The sequence below is a fragment of the Nyctereutes procyonoides genome, unplaced genomic scaffold (assembly GCF_905146905.1).
Source record: "Nyctereutes procyonoides isolate TBG_1078 unplaced genomic scaffold, NYPRO_anot_genome, whole genome shotgun sequence".
Taxonomy (NCBI): Eukaryota; Metazoa; Chordata; class Mammalia; order Carnivora; family Canidae; genus Nyctereutes; species Nyctereutes procyonoides.
The window spans coordinates 53560967-53588784 of NW_026575049.1; the positions used below are offsets into that span (position 1 = coordinate 53560967).

Here is a 27818-nt window from a genome sequence, read left to right on the forward strand (position 1 = left end):
CAAGGTTTTACAAAACTCACAAAAGTAGAGAGTGAGCATCTTGAGTGGGCTAGCAGAGAAGTGAAGTTTCTGGGTCTCTGTTATAATTACCTACCTTGTAGGCTGCATTTAGGGAGAGAAATGGATTGATGAGGGTTTTCTCTTTCTTTCTTACAGATCATGAAATTGAAAAACTTGCAACAAAACATCTGAAATATATCATTAAGTTTGTATATTGTACACAGAAAATCATCATAATTTCTTTAAATACAGCTTAATATTTGTTGTTGTTTTTTCAATTTGGGGACCAAATTTTCCCCTTGGAAAGATCTCCAAGTTTTAAATACATAATGGGAAAACATTTTCCTTTAGACAACCTGAGCAATACTTCTGAAGAGCAACATATAATGAACATAATTTTTTAAATAAAATGAGGATTGCTTACACACTTACATGTATTTTTATTATGAAGTGCTATAAAGATTTTTGAATTTTTAGAAGAAACAAAATCAAAAGGGAAGGCTAGAAGAAAATGTACTTTCCAGAAAGGCCAAGTCTAGTTTGGAAAATAGAAGCAGGATTATCATCAGTAGCAGCCAGAGGAAGACAGACCAAAAGTTGTTTACATTTATAACTAAGGATCTTTCTAGTTGATGACAATTTGTATGCTACTTCATCCCTTCCTTATTTAATCCTGCTCATTTACTATGATATACACATTTTAAGTCAGGTATTTCATCCAAAAACTTCAGTAAGTTTATTAGACATAAACAATATTGATATGCAATAAACTGCTACTCACCAATACACACGCACAGAGAAAACACTAAGGTCAGATATATTTCAAGCTGTGTTTAAATGAATGTTCTCATTCCCAAACTAAGCCCTTTTGTGCTAACTAGAGTACTACTGCAAACAGGATGTTGAAACACAGGAGCCAGTTCTCCTGTAGTACTCAAGGAATATCTTTCACATTCAAATTGCCTTTTACATTAATGGACATGCTAAAAGGATTTGCATTCAGTTATTCATGAATCATATTGTTTTACTACTTCAGAGATAATGCATTGCATTCCCCCCTTATCATGTTTGATTCTAATAGATTTTCAGAAAGGAACTTTGGCTGGACACAACTTAGATAAATGCTATTAAGCATATGATTGCATGAGCATGTGCATGTAGAGTGTTTAGACTATGCTTGCCACACAGTTAAAGGCTCCGTTAAAAAAAACTATTAATGTTATGATTAGAAAATAAATCGATAGTAAAGTAGTATTGATGACAGAAACATATTTTAAATATCTTCTAGGTAAATTTCTGGTATTTCCAAGTAGTTTACAAACTTTTGTACAATACATAAACTACCATGGTGGGTACTCCTTCAAAAGAAGAACTGTCTTTCCCACACATAGCACACTATCAATACAATACATATTTATAAAATTAAGACATGAGCAAATGAAGTGCAGCTAGCCAAGTGTTAGAAACCATAATTCTTAGGATATAAGTGAATAAAAAAAATTATCTGGACAAGGTAATGAAAACAAGGGATTCCCAAAAAATTAAAACTAAAATTGACTAACATACCCATTATCTATCTTTCTGAAAACATAATCTGCAAAAAGACTTAGCAATAGCTTAACTGTTGTAGCAAAGTATGCTTCCAAATGCTTTAACTTGAAGAAGACTAAACCATTCTGCCAGCATGCTCAATCATTGGTATTACTCTTTTGTGCAATTTGCAAGCACAGGACCTAGAGAGTTGAAGAAGAAAGGCAAACACCACAAAATAATTCTTTAATCTGTGTTACCTTGTTTTTCTGGGGTCCACTATAATCATTCTCACTTATTCATTTATTTATTCAATAAATATTTATTGAGTTCCTATTACATGACTTACATACTGGACAGATAGGGCCCTAATCTTCTCTTTGCTTAATTAGGAATAAAAGGTCACTGGGAATGAGGATGTTTGTGTGGGGCTGGAAGATTACAGTAGAGTAGGAGGGAAAAGAAGCAGTGTTTATTGCATATCTCTTATGTGGCAAGCATAGTGCTCAGCATTCCTTCCCCAGAGTCCCTCATTTTAGGAAACGGCCCCTCCCGTCATCCAGGGGCCATGCGGATTGCTTACACACTTACATGTATTTTTATTATGAAGTGCTATGAAGATTTTTGAATTTTTAGAAGAGACGAAATCAAAAGGGAAGGCTAGAAGAAAATGTACTCCCAGTTAGCACACTAGTCTCTCTCTCGAGCTCTGCTTTGCTCACTGTGTTCAATCCCTCTGGCCTCCATGCTCTCCCACGATCATTCAAGCACACTCCCACCTCAGACCTGCTGCACTTGCAATAGAGCATTTAACCCCAGAACCGCATGCTTCTTTCTTGTGTTTATCAGGTGTCACCTTCTCAGGAGGCCCAACATGACCACCCTACCTAAAATCAAAATGTCCCTTAACAATTCTCTGTCCCTGTAACCTGCTTCAATGCTCTTCATAGCACTTGCTGTTTTCTGACGTCAGAATGCATTAGGTAATATCCTTATTGATTTATCACTTGCCTCACTACCTGAACACATCCATAAGAACAGTGCTTTGTGTTTATATAGTTCTGCATCTACAACAGTACACAGCATATAGCAAGAGATAGGAAAACATTTTTTGAAAGAACAAATTATTTCATTAAATCCCTACATTCTCTGAAGTTGTTAATATCGTTATTTTATATTCAAAAACAGTAAGATGGAAATAGATGATGCAACCATTTTTGGAAACAGATTAAAAGATTCAGAAAATGGGGCTTTATGGTTGAGGACTAGATGCCTAGTACAGGATGGAAACAATGAAGAAGGAAGTAGAAATAAGAAGGAAAGGTGTTTTTGTTTTTAATTTCCTCATTTCCTTAATTTTAATACTAGAAATAAATACTTAGGGAAAAATTGTACCCTGATTCAGTAACCCAATTTGTTTCATTAATTTCAAGTTAAAAATTAAAGACTAAAAACAATGGTTATTACTTACAAAAGACGAGGAATTATGGAAAACATATAGTAGCTATGAGTTAATTACTCCTCCATTTTTTCTGTTTCCATATCAGAAACAGGCCTAACTTATGCTACATTAGACCAGGCACAAATTATCATTTGAAAGTAAGGCATAGAACAATACAGTTGGAACTTGCTAGTATGCAAGAGCTTACAGCCAAAGGAACACTGGAAAAGTATGATCAGGACTAAAGAGGATTATATCTGTGGTGAATGAGTAGGTTTTGTGTTTCGTTTTACCATATCCTCAGGACTAAATGAATGCTTCGTGTACTAAACACAGTACCACTCAAGTCAAGTTTACTGTCTCCATATGGTTCCAACCACGTACGCACAATGGTAGATTCAGTGAAAGCAAACAAACAAATATATACAAAGATAAGTCATTTTCCTAGAAACGGCACTGTGTTACTAGAACTTTAATGAGCAAAAGTTCAAATGCAAGCCAGAGCAAAAAGTCAAATTTAGAACATCATTTTGTTGGTGCCTTTCCAAAACAGCAATTTGATAAAAGAGCATCTGCAAGTCTTTTATCTACAAACTTAATTTCATTATTGTACTATACTGTACTTAAAAACAGATCCACACATTTATTAAAAGTGTAATGAATGAATCTCTTATGCTTTGATCTTCTACACCAGTTTTAGTAATCTCCTTTAAAAGGAGATCAATTAGGCATACTTTTTTCTTCTTTTCTCAAATAATACTCTCAGATGGAACATTTTAACTTTATCAAAATTTAGGCATAGCAAACATTGTAAGAAATAAAATCAACTATATTCCGTTCATCCATTTGATTAATACAGGCAGCAGTCTTATTTCATTCTTGATATGAAAAAATAGAATTTTACATGTAGTAACACTTTCTAAGTGTTGTCTGATGCAGTACACTAAATTAACTCTTATGACACAATCAGAAACACTATTAGAGTGTTTCTAGGAAAGTACTCTTTTCATCAACTGACATGCCTTCCTAGAAAATAAAATCTTACTCTATATTGTGTAGGTTTTGATTTATATGCTGTAGTACACCACTGCTTTTGTGTTCCAAAATACAAAATAAGAGACTCCTATAATGATGAATTTGTTAAAATGACTTTCCATAGGAAAAAACATTTATTTTCTGTACATATAAACAGCTTTGTTATGAATCTAAAACTCTCTTCTGCATACGCAGGAATGAAGCTACCCAAACAGGCTACACAGAGGTAAGAACTCTCTATAAATGTAATGAAAAGAGAACAAAAGGAGACACATCATGAGAAATATTACAACATGTATAAAAGATAAATGAAATATAATTTTTGCAGTGCTATTTTCTTTGCTATCTATTTAAAAATGGAATGATTAAAGAACATGCTGGGCTCATGTTCTTGTTCCAGCTATGAAACTAAGTTTTGTGACTTGGAGAGTTCCCTAATTTCTCTTTGTCTGTTTGTTCATCTCTTAAAAACACAAACAAACAAACAAACAAACAGTGGCTATAGGAGGTACTCTTCATGGCCTCTCTAAACTCCAAAATTCTATTCTGTAGCGAGAATATTCTCAATATTTTCATCTCTTAGTAAATTGTTCTTGACTTTGTGACAAATCAATACTGAGTTCTAGCATTAAAATATAGGCTCCTTCAGCTGAAGGAACTGGCGAATTTAAGGATTTTTAAAAGGAAGGAGGAGAAAGGTTTTAGACATAATTATCCAGGAGAGTGTCCCGAAGTTCTACTCACTCAAACTTCCAATATTATATGCAGCTCTCATAAGGTAAAACGACATACAAATATAAAGGGTCTTGAAGGCACTATGAATTCCTGATTATCCACAATCTATGGGCCAGCTATGATGCACTACTCTAGTGATGTGAGGCCCATGTTTAACTGAATTATATTTATTACTTAACTTCTGTAGCATATTGTCTACTGAATATGGACCATTGAGAGCACCATTTCAGGTCATGTTCACATATGATTCTAATCCCTCAATATTCCAGAATAAGAAGAAAACAATTAAGGATTAATTATGGTGGCTATTAGAACTTTTCTAGAAATTTACTTTCTAAAAAATTAACATCACAATCATCAAAATATTCTATTTAAAATTAATTTATTTAGTTATAGTCTATTTCCACATAGGGTTTGAGGTGACTATACAACCACAGACAAAGTTCTAACTGAAAAAAGACTGCCTAAAATATAATCAGATAAGCAAGATGTATTACAATTAAGTGACTTATTTGCCTCTCAGTGTTCCCTTATTTATGGGGGCAAAAGGAAAATAAGTGGGCCAAAGAGAAAGATGTATCTTTCTATCAAAGGGAAGAACAAAAAAGAAATAAGTGGGGGAGGAAGAAGAAAAGTTGAGTAGTAACTGTTGTTCTCTGCTTACTGTTTCAACCATTACCTTTCTCACATTTTAAGCTCTCTTTTCACAGAACTACTAAAATCTCATTTTAGTAAACTCCTTTCTCCCAGTCATCCCATCTTTGTCCTAGATGGACCCCCCTTCTTGGTTTTTGACGAAAACCTGAAAGGAACTCAGCCTTTCGCCAGGTTTCTGGAGTTGGAGAAAGGAAGCCCTAGCTCAGAGCCTGGCTAAGGTTCCCATGGAGGGTGGACACATAACAAACTGCTGTTCACACATCTGCCGAAGCAAAAAGCCTTAGATAGGTTTAAAAAAACACAGCATAAATAAACAGATTCTGGGTGAGAAAACAAAGGAAATAAGCAGAGCCTAAAAAGAAGACATAGAGCCACCAAATAAATATTTGCTTTCAATACAGGTTATTTGTCTTCGGTTGCTCTGCATGCCTTCTCTCTCCATCTTGCCAGTATTTTGTATTTTCTTTGGGTATGTCATTGATCTAGTTGGTATTTTACTATATGACAAATATACATATTTTAAACTTATGAACATTTTAGAAAATTAAGTTTCATTAAGGTAACTTTCAAGTACATGATTTTGGGGATGCCTTGGTGGCTCAGCAGTTGAGAGTCTACTTTGGCTCAGGGCATGATCCCGGAGTCCCAGGATGAGTCCCACATTGGGCTACTTGAGTGGAGCCTGCTTCTCCCTCTCCCTGTGTCTCTGCCTCTCTCTTCTCTGTGTCTCTCATGAATAAATAAAATCTTTTTAAAAATAAAGTACATGATTTTTAAAATAAACATTTGTTTAAAAGAAATTTGGGAGTACAGCAGTTTGCTGTTTTTTTTTTCCCCTCACCCACAAATTGTGATATAAATGCATTATTTGAAATTAAAGGGATATCGGAAACCAGGAAAATCACTTCTTCAGTCATCTAGAGGAGTACTTATGCCAAGATGACTGGGACATCTGGATTACAAGGAAAGTATTGGTTTGTAAGTGTGGAAACAAATCAAAGGAAGGAGTAAAATCCTGAGGGATATTAATATTATAGGATGGTGAAACTTAATGAATGAATCTTGCATCAAAAGATACATCTCCAACAGTTACTAGAATATGCAAGTCTGCCTATATCTAGCTGTTTGCAAAAATTTGCTACTTTGTTTACCATGATATGTTCATTTGCCTGTTTTCCTGATTGTGTTAACTGGATCTACAACCTACATCTACCTCTAGATTTCACTGCATGTTCTCCTCTTTCATTTCCATTTCTCATTCTCTCCATCCCAATTTAAAAATTAGCCTACCCATATCCTAATCCCTCAATTCTAGGCCTTTCCTTATTTCCCAGGATTCTCCTTATTTTTCCTTATTTTCCCAAGAAAATACACTTTTTGCTGTGTTTCTAGATATAGTGGAAGTAGACAATCTTCCAAACATGTACCCAACTATTGGTAGTCACAGGCCTTTCTTACAAGAACCTCTTTGTCTCATTTGGGTCCACAGAGTATTATTTCCAGTTCTGCTTTCAATACAAGATCTGTCTTTGTAGTCACATCAGTCTTTCTAAAATTACAATTTTATATTATTTCCTGTTCTTTTAACTCTACCACTTAGTCAAAAGGTAAGTTCCATATGTCTTAATATAGTTTACAAGACTTGTACAGCTTAGTTTGCAGCCTGCATTAAGCCACTTTTACCATTTTTCCACTATGTACCATGAATTCTAAACTACTTTCAGTTCTGCAAATGAGGAACAGTCTCTTCTTGCATGCTTCTCGTTTCCCTTCTGTTCCCTTAGTAAACTCCTATTCATATTCTAGTCTCACCTCAGCTGTCTTATCCTTTGGGAAGCCTTCTGTACCTCCTAAGTCTGAGTTTTATATACCTTATCATTAGTATTGGTTACTCTATATTGTAGCTGACCTTATAGATTTCTGTATTCACTTACAGAAATATAAACTCCAATGAGAGTAGTGACTAGGCACATCTAATCACAAATATATCCCCAGTGCCTAAGCTCAATGCCTTTAAATATCACTTAAAATGTCATAAATGTTTAAAAATTTCTCTCTGGTACATCGATTACCACCTTAGACACTATAATAGACTATAGCTATTGATCCATTTTTACTCTGGAGCTCTATTTTATGTTCAACTATCTTTGCTTCGCTAGGTAATTGGACATATTTTTCATACCATTTTGAAGGGATTAGCAAAAATTAGGATTTTCTGAACTACTTCTGTAATGCATAGACAAAAGTCAAAGTAAAAATTATTGCCCAAAGAAAAACTGACCCAATAGCCATTTATCAATTTTGGAATCTAAAGAAGGCCAAAAGATATTGCACTATTATTTCTGAATTATTTACAGGAGTTTTGGTGATATGACAGGAAAACCAATAATATACTTTTTTTATGAGTCATTTATGAAATAAGTGCCAAAGTCAAACTAGGTTACCTAGAAATTGTTAAGGGTTTAGGGAAAGTATGCATAATACAGTTAACCACGATGTACTTAAGAACCTATATCCTTTTTACATATTATTCTTTTCTCTTAGGTGTTTTACATATTATTCTCTTTTCTTACATACTATTTTGTTTTACAAATCATTCTCTCTTTTTTTTTATGTTTGTGAAATTACTGAAAACTGAGAGTTCCAAAAGGAAAAAAGAGTAATACTGGTTAAATAAACATTTTCATGGAATGCATTTTTACATGAATCTTCATTCTTAAACGGAAATTTTGAGATAAAATGTCATAAAATATATTTATTTAGCTAAAATATGAACAAATCCTAAGAATTGTAGTCTACAGAGGTTAGGAAAAAATTTTCTGAGTTACTTTCTTTTTAATAATTATCATCTTAGCAGGTACATTATTTGAATGTTTTGTAATGAAAGATAACCCAGAATATAACAGAAAAAAATCACAAGGTGATATAGTCTTAAAAAGGAATGAAACACTAGAAAAAATAATTACTCTTTCACAGAGCAGAAGGAAAAGATAAAATTAGGAATACACTAATGATAAGATGAAGAAAATAAGAGTTAAAAATAAGGGACTTTTTATGTATGTTGAGGTTTGCCTATAGTCTTCCTGTAGAGTCTTTGGAAACCATATATAGAGGTTCTTCTTAATCATTACCAGCAATATATCATTTAGTTGGGAAATACATTCATCCATACATAAAAGAGATGAGGTCTAAAGAAAAATATGAAAGTCAAATTGGCTCAAAGCAAATTCCAAATAAAAGAAATGCTCTCAAAGTTTAAGAATATCTCAAATTCTATTTTGCTTTCCAAAAAGAGAAGGTTGACTCTTGATCATTTGTATATATGTCTCTACAGAGCCTACACAAACCATTCTAAAGCTGGAAGTCGTAACCATGGAGACACGGGAGAGAAAGCATGGAGTTATAGTAGTCTATGGGATTTGAAGCCTATGTTCAAATTCTCTCCTTGTTGCTTAGACCGTCTGAATTTTTGCTAAATTCAAGATGAAAATAATTAATCAAATATAGTTGTAGGGGTGATGGGATAATATACATAAAATTGATAAGACCAATATATAACAGACAATCAGTAAATGTCAATCCTTTCCTCCTCTTACACATTATTACTCAAGGCATTTTAAAAATACATTAATTTCACTTCATATAACACATAATTTTAAACCATGTATAAAGATTATCTGTAAATACTAAAAATCATCAAAATAATGATAATTTCTCAAATTAAAGTATTTTGATTCTTTATAAGTGGTCATAGCCACAAAACATTTGGTTAGGCTTTTTAAAAAAACATATATTTATATTTTTCAGGAGATCACTTTAAATTAGTAATGATATTAGGATTTTTTGTGGAGGTTAGTCACAGTATTGTGTTAACTTTAGTTTGCGCTTGTGTTTTTGTTTTGTTTTAATTGGGAAAATCAGAGATAGTGAAGGAACCAATGTCCAACAACGCATAGCTAGCTGGTGGGAAAGCAAAAACAAACAAACAAAAATCCACCAATTAATCATTCTATCGAATATCTTTAGTTCCTATTGAATCATGAGTTGGTAAGTAATCTGGATAATTTGAATAAATAATTGCAACTTAATTCCAATCTTGCCCTAAATAATTTCAAGGAACTGACCCATAAGGCCAGATCTAAGTTAGAAATTATGACTAATTATGACTAATGGAAAGATCTAAGTCTTTCCTCTACAGGCTTTTAGCATTTTCTTTAAGAATTTACTTGCGCAAGCTAAATCTTTGAGGAAGAGGTAAAAGAGCCATTTTGGGTTAGATATGAAAAACTTTATGCAACAAATGCATATTTGGAAACTGCAAAATGAGCATGCAAATCAATTTATATGCATGGGTGAATGAATATAGATGAGCTATTTTCAAAGTGTAGGCATCCTGGTGTAGCATAAGATATCTGTACAAAGGAATGGGAAGGAGGTGAATTGCTCAGCTTAGTCATCCATTTACAATTTTCAATGGAAAATTGCATTGTCAGTTTCCATTATGCCTGCACAAATTTAGACAAATTAAAGAGTCAACTAAGTAATTATTGATACGTGTATGAAGTAAAGCAGGAAAGCCTTGTCAGTCATTTGAAAATTCTCAGATGTTTCTAGAAGTTCCATTAGGAAGAGGAGACATTACAAGAATGATAATACACTTGACTACGAAGCCAGTTTGAAACACAGCACTGACTTATTTAGCCATTTCTCGAATTTGGGATTGGAGAAGGTGAGGGCAGGGGGACCTGACAAATGGGTACAAATTAAATAAATAGATAGATAGATAGATAGATAGATAGATAGATAGATAATCATCCATCCATCCATCCATCCATCCATCATCCATCTATAATTCTCTCTTTCATGATATCCTTTCAAAAAATATCCTGCAAGGTTAGTGCCATATTTTGTTCTGAAAACATGAACATTCTGTTTTTGCTTCTACAACAGAATGTTCAATCTAGAATGATAATACAAATCCTTGGTAAGTTGTATAATGAGTCTGATCTCATGAAATGGACTATTAGTTTGACATTTCAAAATCTCATTGAAAATCCCTCAAGATGGAGATTTCCTAATGTCCTTTGTTAATCCGGTTTTAGTATTTGCAAATATATTTACTTATAGCAATTAAATAGATTCTTTTTCTTTCCTCCCTCCATGGAAACAGTGATACAGCTGACCTTTATAAGTTATTTACTTTTGTTACGTAACTATATATTTGTGTGTGTGTATATATATATAATCCTATTGTTATATGCCATATAAATGTGTGTGCATGTTTGCAATTTGATTATGTGTACTAAACAATATATTTTAACACTGTTAACATTTTAACAATATATTTTAACATATATAGTTTATATAGCTATATCTCATTTTTGTTGTGTTGTGAGGCATTCTGCATGGGTCTACCATGGTTTAGTTAGCTAATTAAATGTTAATTAATAGTTGAGTTGATTCCATTTATTTGTTTTCACCATTACAGACAGTTACAATGTGTATCAGCACTAATACATTTGTGAGACTTGTTCAGGCATTTCTGTTAAAATTTTTTCCTAGAAAGGGAACTGCCATGTTAAAGGATACACATGTTTAAAACTGTCCTAGCTACTGTTAAATTGTCCCTAAAAACAGTTGCAGTAACTCACACTCCAACCAAAGATGTGCAAGAGCATAAGAGAATATGTGTAATTGCCACATCTCTGTCAATACTGTGTTCAATCGCACTTCTTTTTTTTATTTTTTTTTATTTTATTTATTCGTGAGAGACAGAGAGAGAGAGAGAGAGAGAGAGAGAGAGAGAGAGAGAGAGAGACCGGCAGAGGGAGAAGGAGGCTCCGTGCAGGGAGCCCGACATGGGACTCGATCCCAGGTCTCCAGGATCGCGCCCTGGGCTGAAGGCAGCACCAAACCACTGAGTCACCGGGGCTGCGCCCACACTTCTTAATTTCAATCAGCCAAGCAAGAAATAATAACCTCATTTTAATTTATTTTGCTTTACCCATTGAGATCAAACCTCTTTTCTTGTATGTGTTGGCTTTCTGTAGCTCTCCTTTAAAGAACTGCTTATTTGTTTTCTCTGATCATTATCTTTATTGTCTTCTTAAAATCTTGAACTTAATTAAATTTACTAACATTTTTTGAGCCCCTACTATGGGCTAGTCCACTAGCTCTTACTTATATAATAAATATAGGAATAAATAGGCGTATAAATGCTCCCCTGGGGACTTAGAATCACATGAAGAAATATTGTGGGGTGTTAAATAACTATAATAAAAAATACGTTGAGTGCAATACTATATGAACAAAGATCTACACAAAGCCAACATTTGCTCTGCGGGACAGCCAGGGAAAACGTCATGGAGAATTTCAGAAAGATCTCTTAGATGAGTCATAAGTGATAAGTGGAATTGTCACTTCAGGGTGGACAGAAGGCTTTTGGTATAGAGAGCCTAGCACTAAAAAGGGCCCCCATTAAATGTAAATTCAGTAATTATTCATAATACAAATAATGTTGGCTTATATCACAAGGTTTCTGTTGGGAGAAATGGAGATCAGACACAGAGTTTGAAAACTGCTTCATTGACATTCTTAAGAATTTGTGCTTTCTTCTCCTTAATCCTTAAGATAAAGGAGAAATACTATTTTTAAAGGATCATCCCAGTAGTAGAGAGGGATGGCTTTGGCTGGGGAAATGAGGAACACTGCTTGAGATTAGGAAAAGTGGTAAAGATTATAACAACAATCCTGATGGGTGAACAGGAGACCCTGAAATAGTGTATCAGTAGAACCAAGTGGACTTGGTCACTAAAAGCACATGACAAAATCTGCTCACATCTGTGATAGCATTTATTGCATTTATATTTACGCAACCAGGCATGTTTATCTACCAGCCTACTCCACTAGAAAGTAACTTCCTTCCCTTTCAATTCTTAGACCAGAGGTTGACCAAAATATAGTATTTCACCAAAAGATAAAATAACAAGTTTCAAGTTTCCTGACTTTCCTTGTGTTCAGTTTATGCCATAACAAGTATTTGTTAATCTGATACTTTTTCTACCTATCCTCTATAACCATCTAATGACTCACTGCACACTATTTTCTTTGGATATGGAAAAATCCAGTGATTAGAGTAATTTGAAATTATGGTAACTGAATTAAAAATTTGAAATGAATCCATTTAATGTAATTTTTAAAAGGATCCATATGTTTGTCACTCTTGACAGGCATACCACTATATGTGGATTTTTTCAAAAAGTAAGACTTATTTTTACAACTAAGAATATCACTAATATGACTAAATGATACACATCTGCACCTTATTATAGGTCTTCATACACTGTGAGTAATAGTAAGTTTTACTCATATTTTTGATACCTGAATATTTTATGCCTATAATTAGGTTTCAACATTTTCATTCGTACTTCCAAATTTTGGCTTCAAGAGCATTTGATAACACTGGTGAACAACTACATAAGTACTAAGGTCTCATCATAAATATGACAGCTTCTTAGTATGTGTTTGGGAATTATGAATTGGTTTATAAATGGGCTAAAAAACAGGGCTCAAAGATGAGACTAGATTTCTGGTTTGTGTAACTCGTTCTATTGAGAAACCACGCACATTACAGAGCATCCATAAATAAGTGTTTTCTAATGTTGTGATTGTTTTGGTCTTTTTTTTTTTTTTTAAATAAAAAACTATTTTTCAGCCTTCTCATCCCATTCTTCTCCAGGAAGAATTCACACCAGTGCCAAAACCCCTTTCACTCAAAGCTATGTTTCCCAGAGAAAGACCAATTGACACAGAATCTGAAAGGATCGATACCAGAGGGATATCACGTGGCTGTGCTGCCAAACTTGGCATGGCCACCTGGTGGGGGTAGGTTCAGCTTGGGGAGGAAACCCTAGAGAAGGCACAAGGAACAAGAGGAAGTGTGAGTTGAGACACAGGCATCAGCTGTAACTTGAGCTGAGACATGTTCAAGGAAACATGAAACTGGGGCAATCCACTATGTAAAGAGGACAACAAGAGTAGCTGGCTTAGGGCAAACACAGCATGTGGGCAAAGAGCCTGCCTAGAGTATATTCCTGGGACACGTATGTGCAGCAACAGCAAGTTAAGACAACTGGGAGGTGATTCAAGAACTAAAGGCTCTGTGGCAATTGATGCCATAATTTATCCAAATGCATCTGTGAATTATAACTTCAGATACTTTTAAAGCAGTTTTTTTTTTCTGTTTATGTGCTTTTTGTTTGTTTTGCCAGTGGATAATTTGGGGGGTGTTGTGGGGAGGGGGTTGTTTTAGGATAGTTCCATCTCATACTTGAGAGATTTGCACATTAAATGTTTCCCAAAAAGTTTGATTATTCATACAACTAAGAGCTGAAAATGTATTATGAAGGTCATTTAGTCTAGGCCTCTGACCAGAAAAAGCGAAATCCTAAGCAATTTAAAACTGGCAGTTGTATATCTAAGCTATTGTTAAGGATCTCCAGGAATAGAGATTCACCCACCACGCCTGCTAGCCTGTTCTCACATTTATACTAGAATTACAAGCAAATGCTGTTTTCTCTTTCCTTAGGCCTAAATCAACATACTCTTGTTCAAATCCATTTCCACTGTTTAGTCCTCTATGGGCCAGACTACTACCGCTGCCAGTTTTCCTTAGTCCAAATTCTTTTTTCTGTTTGTCAGCTCATATTTTTCTGGCCTACTTTTCCTGCTTACAAATGCAATGCTATCAAGACTTTTTCCTTCCTACAATTCTAGACTGCCTGATATACAGACACTAGTAGCAGACAGTTCTTTTTTTCTTTTAAACTGCCAAGTAACAACCACCTACTAAGGATTTTAGAAAGCTTCTGCCCAAGATATATTTATCTTGATATTTTCAAGATATAATGGGAAATTAGCAAGTCAGACAGAAGTGAAAGGAAAGGTTAGGGAGTCATGGGAAGTGCAGCATGTGGTGATCGGAGGAGAGGGTTGCTCTAGGTCTGGGGAACTCAGGGAACTCAGTCTTGGGAGAGCATTAGTGGGTCGAGGTGATAGTGAGTAACATGAATAAAGCAGGTGGCTATTAGGGAAAGGAGGCTGAGCGTCAGATCAGTTTCACAGAAGGGGGATCTAAAACATTTTTTGCTCAGTGAAGACAGCAGTCCTTCTCTTAAGCAGATAAAGATAATTCAAGGGGATATTGACTACATGAATTTTATTTCCACTGAGGACATAACAAGAAGAAATTAATTTATGTCAGCAGAGAAAGGATTTTCATTAAATTTAAAGAAGAAATTCTGCCCAGGAAAAGTTATTAAACACTTAGATGGAATACTGAGAGGGAGAGGAAATGAAAATGCTTTAGTTTATACAGGCATCGTTTAAATACCAGGCAGATTCCCTCATGTGAAAGAGTGTGTGGAGGATATACATTCAGTTGTTATTATTAAAAAAAGAAGGAATTATAAGTTGAGGGGAAGTCCTCAGGAGGTCACATAGCCTTGGTATGAATGCCAGCTTTGCAATTTCCTAGGGTATGAATTGAGTAAGTATTTTTTAAAAAATCTCTCCATGCCTCAGTTTTCTCAGCTGTAAATTGGGGAAGATCGTACCTACTTCATAGAGTTTTGGGAAGATCAAATGAATTACTATATATAAGAAGCTTAAAATAGTGCCTGGCACAGGGTATGAATTATGCAAGCTTTTGATATTGCTATTGCTGTTAGTAGGACAAAGTCCAACAACATACTGCCAGAACCTAGAGCTGAAGACTGATTATATTTCATGTGATTAAATTTTAGACAATAATGTATTGGTCCTTGTCTTTTTCTTCTTCCTAGCTCTCCAGCTCAACCTCGAGGCTAAAAGTCAAGAAATTCATGTTCTAGTCCCCTCCTCCACTAACCAGATGTGTGGTTTTTCTTATTTTAATTTGCCAGTTCTCAGTATTCTGGTTGTTTCAAATTCTGCGTTCTCTCTCTCTCTCTCTTTTCTCTCTCTCACGCACGTTCTCTCTCTCTAATTTACCTCCTTCTCTAACACTCATTTTCTCCCCCAATCATCTTCTTTTCTCCTATCTCCTGTTCCTTTTTCAATCTTTGGTCTCATTTTCTCAATTATTACACATCCTAAGCTCCACAGCTTCCCTAAGGCCTCATCATCCTTCCATCCTCCATCCCTTGTGGGAGGAAGACACTCCAGGATTGTATATTTGGCTCCAATCCAAATCTTTATTGCCTCTATTTAGGATGAAACACAGCATTTTCTGTGTCATACAAACAAGGACTTTGTCCAGGATGGATAACATCTTGGGTCTAAGGGAAGGGGAGGTGCCCATCATTCTTTATTTCTAATGACCTCTGGGAAAGCGCACAGCTCTCAGCTAACAGTCATAGAGGAATGCCATTCCCAGATGAAGAATTACTCTAATTCCTGAAGCTCTCCCTCTGCCTGTGTTTTTATGAAAGAAATCAATGAGAGTGTAGAAGGGTAAACAAAGGATGAAATTCAAGTGAAAAAAAAAAAACAGCAGCAGCAATAAAAAACAATTTTAAGCGTAACTTGAAGCCAAAAACTATAAATTGTGATAGAAACAGAAAAGCCATATTATTTTAATTCTACCATTCTCATCTAAACAAAGCTTTAAGAGGCCAGTGGAAGAAAAAAATAAGGATGTGTGAATCCAAAAATTCTCATAAAATGATAGAAATTGACCAGTAAGGCATGTTCTGAAACTTACACATGACTCCTTTAAGTATTAAAAATGAAAATTCTTATAGATTCTCTAACTACTGTGGTAAAAGAGATTTGTAGGCTATTTTCTACTTTTAAAAAGGCTCTTTCAGAATATCCCTGTGGTGGTCTTGGCTTATTTTGTACTCATTGGGAGCTCATTAAATAAATTCAACCCCCTAGTTTTCTTATGGATAGAAGTCTTAAAATGTCATTATTAATATTAGCCTAATTTTTTCTATGTATTTGAACCTAATTGTGGCTTATTCCAACAAATAGTTAAATAATATTATTATTTGATAATAATAGCTAAGTTTCCAGCAAAGCAAATTACTCTTGGTAACTGTCAGAACAATCTTAGAGCAAGACTTAATATAGTTAGATTTTCATATAACCCCCAGGAATAGTTGGGATGTTGTCAATCAATAATATGAAAATGGTACTTTGTAGAAACTTCAAAATCTCTAATCCCATGCCTTATTACAGAGAGTCATTTGTCTTACTATAAGTATAGACATTTTAGGTTTCTAAGGTCTTGTGTAGGAAAAAATATATATTACAGAGACTATTTTAAATAATAAAGACATATTTTAGTGACATGTTTAACCAATATATGTGTAAAGATTTTATTTTAACATGATTTCAAAGGCTAAAAAATCCTTCTCTGCTTACATTATATAATCATCATATATATGTCATATTTTTGTGTATATTTCTGTTTACATACATACACACAATCACTTATATGTGAATAGTATATATATCATCATTTTAAATATCTTAGTACTCTATGTCACAGGAAATAGACTCAATTTTTTTATTCAATTTTTAAAATAGAGGTTCACAAAAGTATTGCTGTAAACATTTACTTGGGCATTTTGATCAAGAAGTGCAATATATTATTTCCTATTTTTACAATGTTTTCAATTGTATAAATTAAACATTTGGTCCCTAAGCTTCACATGTAATAATTTTAAATAATCACATTATTTGCCCCCCCCAAAAAATCAGTGCTTCATTCAGATAAAGAGTTTAAGCTGAAAAGTAGTATCTTCCATATGGCAGCTATAGTTTTATGCTACCATGCCAGCCATTTCCCTAAGGAAAGTCTAGGCACGCTTAATTATAGAGAGACTTTATTACCTAGAAGAAAAACATGAGTCTTTAATTTCCTTGCCTCTGCTGAACTGGGGTAGTTCATTCTGCTGAATCAAGCAATGTCTGAGTCACACTTAAGTTTAGCTGGTTCCACATACAAGGCCTGGTATTGTTAGATCACCCACCACAGCAGCTCCTGTACTGTGATCAGTGTTGTTTTCTGTTGTGGAATGTCATCCACAGAATTCGTTATGTCTGTGATTAAACAGAGAAAGCCCTTCCTGATGTGAGGGTGCTTGTGAAGCAACTCTTCTTCTGGGCAGCCCCTCCTTTAACTTTTGGACCATCGGATCCCTCCTGGGAACCAACTTAAGAAAGTGCTATTTGAAGTAGCACTCACTCCTGTAATGTGGCATCAGTATATTTCTAATTACAGTCCAGACAGCTTTGAGCACAAGTTACTAGACAAGAGTCCAGGTCAGCACTTTGGCTTGCCATCTCAGACTTGTTCTCCTCCCACTTCTTTCCAATAATAGTTTCTCATATACACCAGAAATAGCATAGGGAATACATCTTTCTAACTCTAAGCCCTGCTCCTGAATTCAATTTTAGGCAATGTGTTGGGAAGCCAAGCTTACCCAAAAAGAAACACTACCTTCTCATTATCTAATTTCAATTAACTGCCCAGAGTACCATCATCTATACCTTCAGCAGAACCATGTTCTAACTCAGCAAGTCTAAGTATCTACTTATGTGATGGAGATAGATCTTTTTACCTGTGCTAAATCACCAAGGACTTTGATGATTTCACTTGTGTTATCTCCACACTCTGAAATGGATGTAAATTTTGTGCTGCCTGTTTTGTGAAAACTAAGTATTTTCATCCAAATGACAAAGAATTAATTGTAGTTCTTTATACATAATATACTGGGGCTTTACATCTAGTTACATTAAAGTAAAATCAACCCATTATGCATAATATTAATAGAAGGTCAACAAAAGCAGCAAATAAGTAAGTGTTATAGAAACAAAGTGTAGGGATCCCTGGGTGGCGCAGTGGTTTGGCGCCTGCCTTTGGCCCAGGGCGCGATCCTGGAGACCCGGGATCGAATCCCACGTCGGGCTACCGGTGCATGGAGCCTGCTTCTCCCTCTGCCTGTGACTCTGCCTCTCTGTCTCTCTCTGTGTGACTATCATGAATAATTAAATAAAATATTTTTTAAAAAAAGAAACAAAGTGTGATAAATTCTGACAAGCTATTTTGTTTATTATCATGACATTAGGAAATGGCACTAAATTTAAGGGTCTGCTGCCACAATCTTCAATTCTGAAGGCTTTATTATAAGTCAGCCGTTCATATCAGCAGCAAGCTGACAACGCAAGAACAAATTCCCAGCATCCACTAGCTGTTCATTAAGTGAAACACACAGGTTATGTCATATAATGGACAGAGTTGCCTGCTGGGGCAATGGACACACCTGGGTTCAGATTTTTAGCTCTATCATTGAGCTATGGTACTTTTGGCAAGTCAGCTTTTCTAATCCACAATTTTCTCTTCTGTAAAATGGGAATTTTATAAAATCTACCAAGTAGGATGTTGTAGCAATAACAAACAAACCATACAATGGTTTTTACTCAGTAAACACTAATAATTATAATAACTCTTATAATCCTAAACAGAATAATTTCAAGCTGTCCAATGGTATAGACAAAGCAAACCATAAAATGCTTTTTACTCAGTAAACACTAATTATAATAACTCTCATGATCCTAAGCAGAATAATTTCAAATTGTATTCAGACACGAAAGGTGCTTATGGCATCGAGAAAGGAGTGGCATCTAATGCATCTTTTGAAATAATTTTTTTAAAGATTTTATTTATTCATGAGAATACACAGAGAGGAGAGAGAGAGAGAGAGGCAGAGACACAGGCAGAGGGAGAAGCAGGCTCCATGCAAGGAGCCCGACGTGGGACTCGATCCCGAGGCTCCAGGATCAGGCCCTGGGCCCAAGGCGGCACTAAACCGCTGAGCCACCCGGGCTGCCCCTTTTGAAATAATTTTATGCCTAATATTTTTTTGGGGAAAAAATCATGTATATTTGTAGATTTAGAGAATATTTAGAGAGTTTATGGTGGGACTGGTAATTTTTTTCCAATATATAAACACTCATTCAAATATTTATTGAGCTCTTACAACATACTCATCATTCAATAACTTAAAATTCCAGTAGTTGAATCGTCCTGATTGGAAAACTTACATGCTTTAATGTGTTGGTAGAACTTTAGTTCAATAGATGAAAATTTTACCTATGTGTTATCTCTATTATAAAAGGCATAGGAAATTGGAAACAAGTTAAAAAGTGTCTGTTTAAAACAGGATACTCTCCCTACCCTTAAATTTATTCATATATACATATATTTGCTTTCTGGAATGTTACAAATATTTAACTCTTTTGGCTACCATTTTAAAATATGCATTCCCATTAAGAATCCCTTCATAAAGTGCATTTTCATATGTATTTAGGGTATGAATATATACACAACTACATGTATTCATTGGGCATCATTCTTTTATAATTTGAAGGATTTTTTTTAAACCGAGGTAGAGTATATATAAAGTATCTTATGTGTAGGTACTTAGGGATAGATATCTTATGTGTAAATACTTTGTGTATATAAATCTTAAGTGTATAGTTCAGTGAATCTTTACAAATATATATACCCAATATAAACATCACCTAGATCTTGTAAAAGATTCCTCTGTGCCCTCTTCTAGTCAATACCACTAAAAGGTAACCCCAATTCTGAACTGTATCATCATAGAATCGTTGTGTCTATTTTGAGCTTCATATAAATAGAATCATATAATATGCATTCATTTAGCTGCTGCCTTAAATTATTTATTTGTTCAGATTTTACACAGAAGGAACAAGGGGCCAATGTCTTCTTTACTCAGCTTGTCTGCACCAACGTATCAATGGATAATAAGAAAACACTTATACGTACTATTGGGCATAAATGATCTAAACTTCATCTAAACTGATCCCAACACAGATTTATAGAAATGACTTTAATATTTTCACGATTAACATTTACAATATTTAGAGCCATCTACCCTGCTGCCTTTAGATACTTCTTTCAAATGTTCACATTTTTCTCAGAGTTTACATCTATTACCTACGCACACTCTGAAATAGGTTAGCAGAAGTTCACAATGTGTTAGTTGTCTGATTATATGTTACTTGATTTACAATCTTGAAAATTGAAATAAAGAACATTAGTGACCTTATTCTACTTCTAACAGTGATTTAGAGGTAATGCCACATCTGGAATTTAGTTGTTCAGACACTATGCCACATTCTGTTTGCACACATTGTGTAAATAACATGGCAAGAAGACAATTTGAGAGAGCACTGCACCCATTCCCATATTCAAGTAGAAACACATGAAATCTATGCTTAAGAGAAAAAAAAACAGCAAAAAGCTATGCAATTTCAGAATAGCTCTAACACAACTAACCAAAAATACTTTTTTTCCAAAACCTAATTGGGACATTTTAAAACCTACTATTTAGCAAAGACCAAGAAATTTACAGTTCCTGTGTTTCAAGTAAGAGAAAAGGGACCGAGCCTAAAGTCATACAGAAGTACACAAGGACAAAAGTTTATGAGGTTGCATAATACTGTTTTGTACAACCAACTCAAAACTTTAAGAATTCAAAAATGATTTACTCTGAATTATGTCAAATACACATGTGCACTTCTTGAAAGTACACTTTGTGAAGTAACTTCAATAGTAGTTTTATATCACTAGACATATCTTTATATATCCAGAATAAAACAAAACCTAAATATGATACCTAATTTTCAATGAACATTTATAGGAGTTAACCGTGCACACAGTGTGGCTACCAAATGTTTACTGAGAGAGGGATATAAAATGTGGCCAATGACTGTTTTACAGGAAACAGTGTAGCTTAGGGTGCTGGTTCTCATAATACAGCTAAAAATAGGATACATATTATATAGTGTCAGTCCTTTCAGGAGTTATTTTTTTTTAATTTTAGTTAATGGTATCCAAAACTAGAACTTTATTTTACTAGCATATATACATATATATTTATATTTATATATATGCTGAAAATATAATCCACTTGCGATAACTATCTTCCTTAAGCTTTTAAAGCTCAAATATATTACCTTCCTTCTCTGCAGATACATGTAAATAACTTTAGCTTATAGGAAAGCCTCAAAGACAAATTGTAAACAGGACAGGTCCATCAGTTATCTGTATCTATACAGTATGCATCAATCACTATTTAAATATAGGATTGAGACAAGTAAGTTTATATGGAGAGTGACAGTTTTTATAAATGCTGTTCTATTAAAGGTTTTCTTAATAATAATAAAATCCTCAAATAAAATGAATTTAAAAATTAAGTATCCAAGTAGTATTTTTCTTTATTGCAGCAGCTAAAATATTGAAAGCCTAGAATCAATCAGCTAATATATACTGTCACAAGAAAGGCATATTGAGTAAGGTTCTTGGGGGGGGAGGAGATACAACATGGTATGACATTGCCAATGGGCTCCAGAAGCCTATAGATTTGGTGGGTTTATCTGAGGAAACCACATGATAATCCACAGAAAGGATTCTGATACTTTTACAGATAGAACCAAGTGTTCCTAACAAAAAAAAGGCCTTAGATTTCTATATATAACCAAACTCACAATGATTCTAAGCTCCTTAAAGACAGAATCTTGTTTTTCCCTATGTTCTTCTAGTTCAGTCTACAGCTGTCAATGGGTGCTTAAACATATTTTGTTGACTGGCAAACAGAAAACAAGGTTTTCTCTTTTTCTCCGCCCCCCACCCCCCATTAACTGTTCTCTAAACTATAGCCAGAGTGACATTTTTGAAATATAAATTTGATAATGGCACCCTCCTCTCCACCTTCCAAACTAACTCCTACCATTATTTTTTCCATCACTTTTACCATAAGATTCAAATCTGTGATATGGTCTAGAAGGCCCTGAAAGACCTGACGCCAGTCTGCTAAGAGCTCCAAACTCAAGGGCCCTCTCTCAGTTGCATGAATATGCCACACCAACTTCTATACCAGGCTTTTGTACCCAGTATTTCTCCTCTATGTTTACATGGTTAATTCCTTCTCATCTCTCAGATTTTAAACATCAATCAATCCTCAGGGAAACCTTCTTTGATTAAATTAGTTCACACTTTTTAAAATTCTCACAATACCATGTATCTGTCCTCCAAAATACATACCACCATTTTAAGTTTCCTTTTACTTATTTTTTAAATAACTGTGTCTCCACAATGTAATGCAAGGGCTAGCAAGGTAGGAACTGTTTGGGAGTTCACTCACCATTTCATTACCTGAGCCTGCTATTCAGACACATACAAAGCATTCAATCAATATTTGTCGAACATAGAAATGACTAAGTGAATATGGTTGTCTATCTGGTCACATTAGTAAAGTCCTAGAAAGTATGGGCTTTTATTAAGTGATATCTATCACACTACCATGTTTAGTAATATTTAGTAATAAGCCATTGAAAGGTTTATCTCTTTATGGCCACTTTAATAGGAAAAGTAAATAAAAGTGACCCTCAAGAGTCTAATATGAAATTTTAATATAAATGATCCTAAAATGCATGAAACCTGGAAATCATTTTAAAAAGTGTAACCTCACTTCTCATTGATCAGCTTTTTATTCTTATTTTTAAGCTGGATAGCCATGGAATTCACTAATTCTTTTAAGCTGCTAAGAAACTATTAGTCCTCTTAGGTAGAAACATATTAAGTGATAATGGTCCTGGAGCACTTAGAGGAGTATGATTCACTGAAAAAGCGCTGTACCCCCAAAGCATCCATCATTCAGGAAAGATGACATTCTTGGATAGCAGAGTTCTGAGGCTCACTTTCAGGGTCAAAGAACATAAGTGATACATAAGTTAGTTCTGTCCCATCAGCGATTTATACTTATTTTTTTTCTCTTGAATAATGCCTGAACATGAAAAAATATCAATCCTAGTAAAATGGAAACCTTATTCAGCAGAGAAGATAATACAGGGCTCTAGAATAAGAGTGCCTGCACTTGTATGTGGGCTCTGCCACTAATCTGGTCATGACACATAACCTTTCTGGTGTTCTTTTTCCATCACTAAATAAATAAATAAATAAATAAATAAATAAATAAATAAATAAATATAAATAAATCTTGCTAGGCTTGAATAAATTAGAGTAAGGATGAAACTGCACTATTAAATAAAAATATTCTAGAAAACCATAGATGCAGAAGTTGCTGCAAGACATTCTGGGCCAGAAAAAAAAAAGAGAGAGAGAGAGAGAGAGAGAGAAAGAATATTACCATTGTCCTTTTAGTTGTTCTTACTATATTTTTAATACGAAGGCTACTAAATATTAGGCTTTATTAAGTTAAAAAAGAAATTGTGGTTAGAACTAGATATAATTTGAATCTTGTTTAACGTTTGCTGTTGATTTTTTCCCTAAATTTTCTCTGATGAATGTGGATTTGTTTTTAAATTAGTTTTTAAAAGGAATGTGACAATCAGTGTGAATACTGGCTAGACGCAGGGCTCTGCTCATACTTCCTCTGAATAGAAACCATCTATCCCTGGCCATCAATACATGATTGGTGTTGGGAGAGGCATCCATTCTCAATTAATTATTTAACAGTCACTTGACACACATGAAATAAAGAAAATACATAAAAGTGGAGCCAATCCTTCTGGGCAGATTGACTCTGCCTTTATCATTCCATTTCCCATTTCTGTGATAATCAAAGAATCCAGCCTTTTGTTTTCCTTTCATGACTAGTGGTGATCTTTGCACTCCGTTTTCAGATCAGATTTTCAAAACGAATCAATGCTCCAGAACCATCCTGTTGGATTTTCCTTTCTGAATTGAATTACCTTATGCATCAGGTACTATACTGTTCAATTATGTATCTTGGTAATTCCAAATTCTTCCTCTTATGGAAAGAGCCTATCCACTGGCAAAATGAAATGCATTTCAGAAACATTTAATTCTGCTTCTCTTCAACGTATTACTTTTGCCACGCTTTCTCCACACTTAAGTGTTCCTGATTATGCATGATCCCTGGATCCCTACATTTAAAATGCACAAGAAAATAAAAATTTTAATTTAAAACACCCTCCCACACAGAACAAGCTGTCATTGTGTCATATTTGTTTCCTAATTTAAGGAAGGAAGTTATATCTTATGTGTCCTTCATTAAATTGCCTGCTCTGTATTTTAAAGTGGCATTGGGATACGTAGAGCAATTTTCCCCTTAAAATAATGTTCATTTAAAAAAAAAACTATTTCTATTAATCAGTGCAGAGATATGGAGCTTCAAATTATAATACAGCAAATCGTCACGTGTACCTGCTATTTCATTCAAGATTTGCAATTAAATTAGATTTGGGAGAGGAAAAGCATGTCCTGTTTTATTTTTGCAAAACCTAACTATAAAGCCTGGTACTAAATCCATGGAAATTTACTGGCCAAGCTGAAGTGCAGTATAGGCCATAGGATACACAGTCTTCTGTATTTATTTAAGCCAAAACCTAATGAAAACAAAAACCTTCATGAAGGCAGACAACAATAAAATAAGCCTTTACTTTTTTTTTTTCCTATAAACCCATGAAGGCTACAGAACTCTTTTTTTTTCCGATGACCAGCTTTTTTTTTTCTTCCTAACAAACTCCCTTTGCTGTTTAAACAATTACAAATTTTATCAAGTCTTCATTTCTCTTAAAAGTCGATGAGAGAAAACTGCCAAGTCTAATAAGATTTACAAGGGCTAGTTCCTCTTAGCAGTGTCAGCAAAAAAAAAAGAGAGAGAGAGAGAGAGAGAGAGAGAGACATTATACAATAAAATTCAGCCACACATAGAGCTTTTGTCCTCACAGCTTTCAAAATTAGATTTAATAATTTATCTTTTAGAAAATAATTTCAGCCATAAATGTCATTTATCCATGTGGTGACCGTCTTGATTTGACCCATAAGCTGTCTACTTTAAAACCTGACATCTCTCCCGCTCAGCCACAAATATATCCAATGTTTCCTCTTTTTCCTATCAGTCACTTTCTGTTCATAGGCTTTCCGGTATTTATACAAAATTTTTCCTTGGTCATGGTCATGTAGCAACATTGTAGACACATTAATGGCTGAATTTTATTTATTAAGGGGAGAAAATAAAACTTAGGTATGGTTTTCTTTTTTTTCATTCCACACTTTCAGTGCTTAAAACAACAAAAATTACAACGTGGCCTCCACAACTCGGATAAACCTCATTAGCTAAACGTACTCGGAAAATCTTTTGCAATCCTTCATATGCAACACCACCCACCCACCCACCTCTATCTATTAGCTTACAGAACCTTCCTAGGACAACAATGTCTAAATTTCTGTGCCATTTATCTTCCCAAGACATCTGCTAATTAAGAAATAGGTTATTTAATCTCTAACATGTGTAAATATTAGCTGACCTGTCTTCCGCTTCCAGAAATCACTTAATTTTTCCTAGACTGACAAATGCTGGACTTGGACATGACCATGGAAAGTAACGTTGATTCCAAGAACCCTTTTTCTTCTATCCAGAAAACCTTCCCCCCCATACACCCACCCCCACCCTCCACCCCATACACACACACACACACACACACACACACACACACACACACACATCCTCCTTTTCCCACAACCAGGAGCAGGACTTTATACTTCTCAAAGGGACCCTGTTCCCCTTGTGTCCTTCCCCACGCATAAGGCAACGTGGAGGTGCTCAAGCGTAGCCAACCTCGCCTGCCCTTGCTTCTTCACCACGTGGCTGCCCAATCTAGAGGCTCGCCTGCACCCGAGGGGGAACAGCTCCGTGTATTACAGGCTTGGGGCGGGCGGGCGAGGAAAGCACAGCGGTTGTGCAGGCGGGCCATGGCCCAGGGACGGTGGGGGGCAGCCTGGCAAGGAACCCGAGGGATCTGAAGACGAGCAGACCCGTTCTGCTCGCCCCTGGGCTGCAAGCGGTGGCCCAGAGGGCCGGCTCCCAGGGGGACTCCGGGCCCAGGGGGTGGGGGAGGCCAGAGGAGGAGCTGCGGGCCGTGCAGGCAAGGCAGGGAGGCCGCAAGCAGGTGGTCACCTGGCGGCTCGCCCGCGAGGGGGGCCTGCCTCGCCCTGCCCCCACCCCCGCGCCCCGCCCCGACCTCGCCCCCCCCCGCGCCCCCGCCCCCGCCCCCGCCCCCGGGAGGGGGAGTCCGGCGTCGGGCCTTACCTTGGCTGCAGTCCTTGCCGCGGAAGCCGGTTCTCGAGCAGTCGCACACCGCCTGGTCGTCCACAACCGAGCACACGCCCCCGTTGAGACACACCCCGCCCTCGCCCTCGTCGCCCGCCTCGCACGGGCTGCCCCCGCCGCTGTTGGGCGGCTCGTCGTCCAGCTTCACGTCGCCGCTGTCCAGCGGCAGGGCCTGCGAGGCGTTCACCCTGACGTCGCGGATCCAGCCCCGGAAGGGCTCGCGCTCCCTGACGGCGGCCAGCGTGAGCTTGAGCGCCGCGGCGCGCAGCTCGGGGGGCAGCCCGCCCACGAAGAGGCCGCTGAACACCGTCATGTCCCTGCGCTTGGACTTGACCTCCACCCACTTGGCCTCGGCCTGGTCGATGAAGAGCGTGGTGTTGCGGAACTGCCTGCGGATGCGCACGCTGTGCCAGGCGCCGTCGTTGACCGGCGTGTCGGCCAGCAGCGTGGCGGGCTCCGCGCAGAAGATGGAGAAGCTGAGCTGCAGGCGGCCGCCGCGGGTCAGGATGAGCTCCAGGAAGTCGCAGAAGCCCTCGTCGTCGAAGTAGAGCACGAGGCCGCGCGCGCTGCGCGTCTTGAGCTGGAAGCTCATCTCGCTCTCGCAGCAGGCGTTCCACTTGGGGAAGCGCGTCCACTGGCCCTCGGCCCCCGGGAACTCCAGGCCGCTGCCCAGCTCCGCCCAGCAGCCCAGGAGCAGCAGCGAGAGGCACAGCAGAAAGCAGCCCCCGCGCTGGAGGAGCGCCGTCCCCATGCTCGGGGCTGGGGTGCGGCGGGGGGGTGCCGGGGCCGACAGGGTCAACGTGGTCCTGGACACCGTGATGCAGAAACGGGGGTCCGGAGCCGGGCGGGGTGGGGGGTGGGGGGCCCGGAGCGGGAGGGACGCACCCTCCGGTATCTAGCTCTTTTTTTCTTCTTCTTCTTCCAGCAGCCCCTCCCTCTCTCCCGATAGTCCCCTCCCAACTGGAAGACGCAGACCCCGGGGGGTACAGGGCAGCAGCAGAGCTTCCAGACCAAAGGGAGGATGCACTTTGGAAGCAACGTTCTGGAAAAGGCGTCAACAGGCGGTCAGGGGGAGTCCCTTATCCATTTGAATCCGATGACCTAGTTCAAGGGCATCAGTGGTGTCAGGAGATGCCGCTTCGCTGCTCAAATAATATTATCTGCCAGGTACCGTCAGGGGTACCGGGCAACAGGGAAGCAGTCAGGGTCTGGCAAGGAGGAAATGCTTCTCAGGGAAGTACAAGAAG

General features: G+C 36.8%; 1 protein-coding gene across 1 annotated transcript in view; it reads right to left on the minus strand.

The window, feature by feature from the left end:
• Window positions 1–27365, minus strand: part of LOC129512185 (neurexin-1-like) — a 233298-nt gene extending 205933 nt beyond the window's left edge. Inside the window, exon 1 of the mRNA XM_055329447.1 lies at window positions 26551–27365. Within this exon, the coding sequence (XP_055185422.1) occupies window positions 26551–27322 (772 nt within the window). The 5' untranslated portion in view covers window positions 27323–27365. The remainder of the gene's footprint in view (window positions 1–26550) is intronic.
• Window positions 27366–27818: the final 453 nt, after the last annotated feature.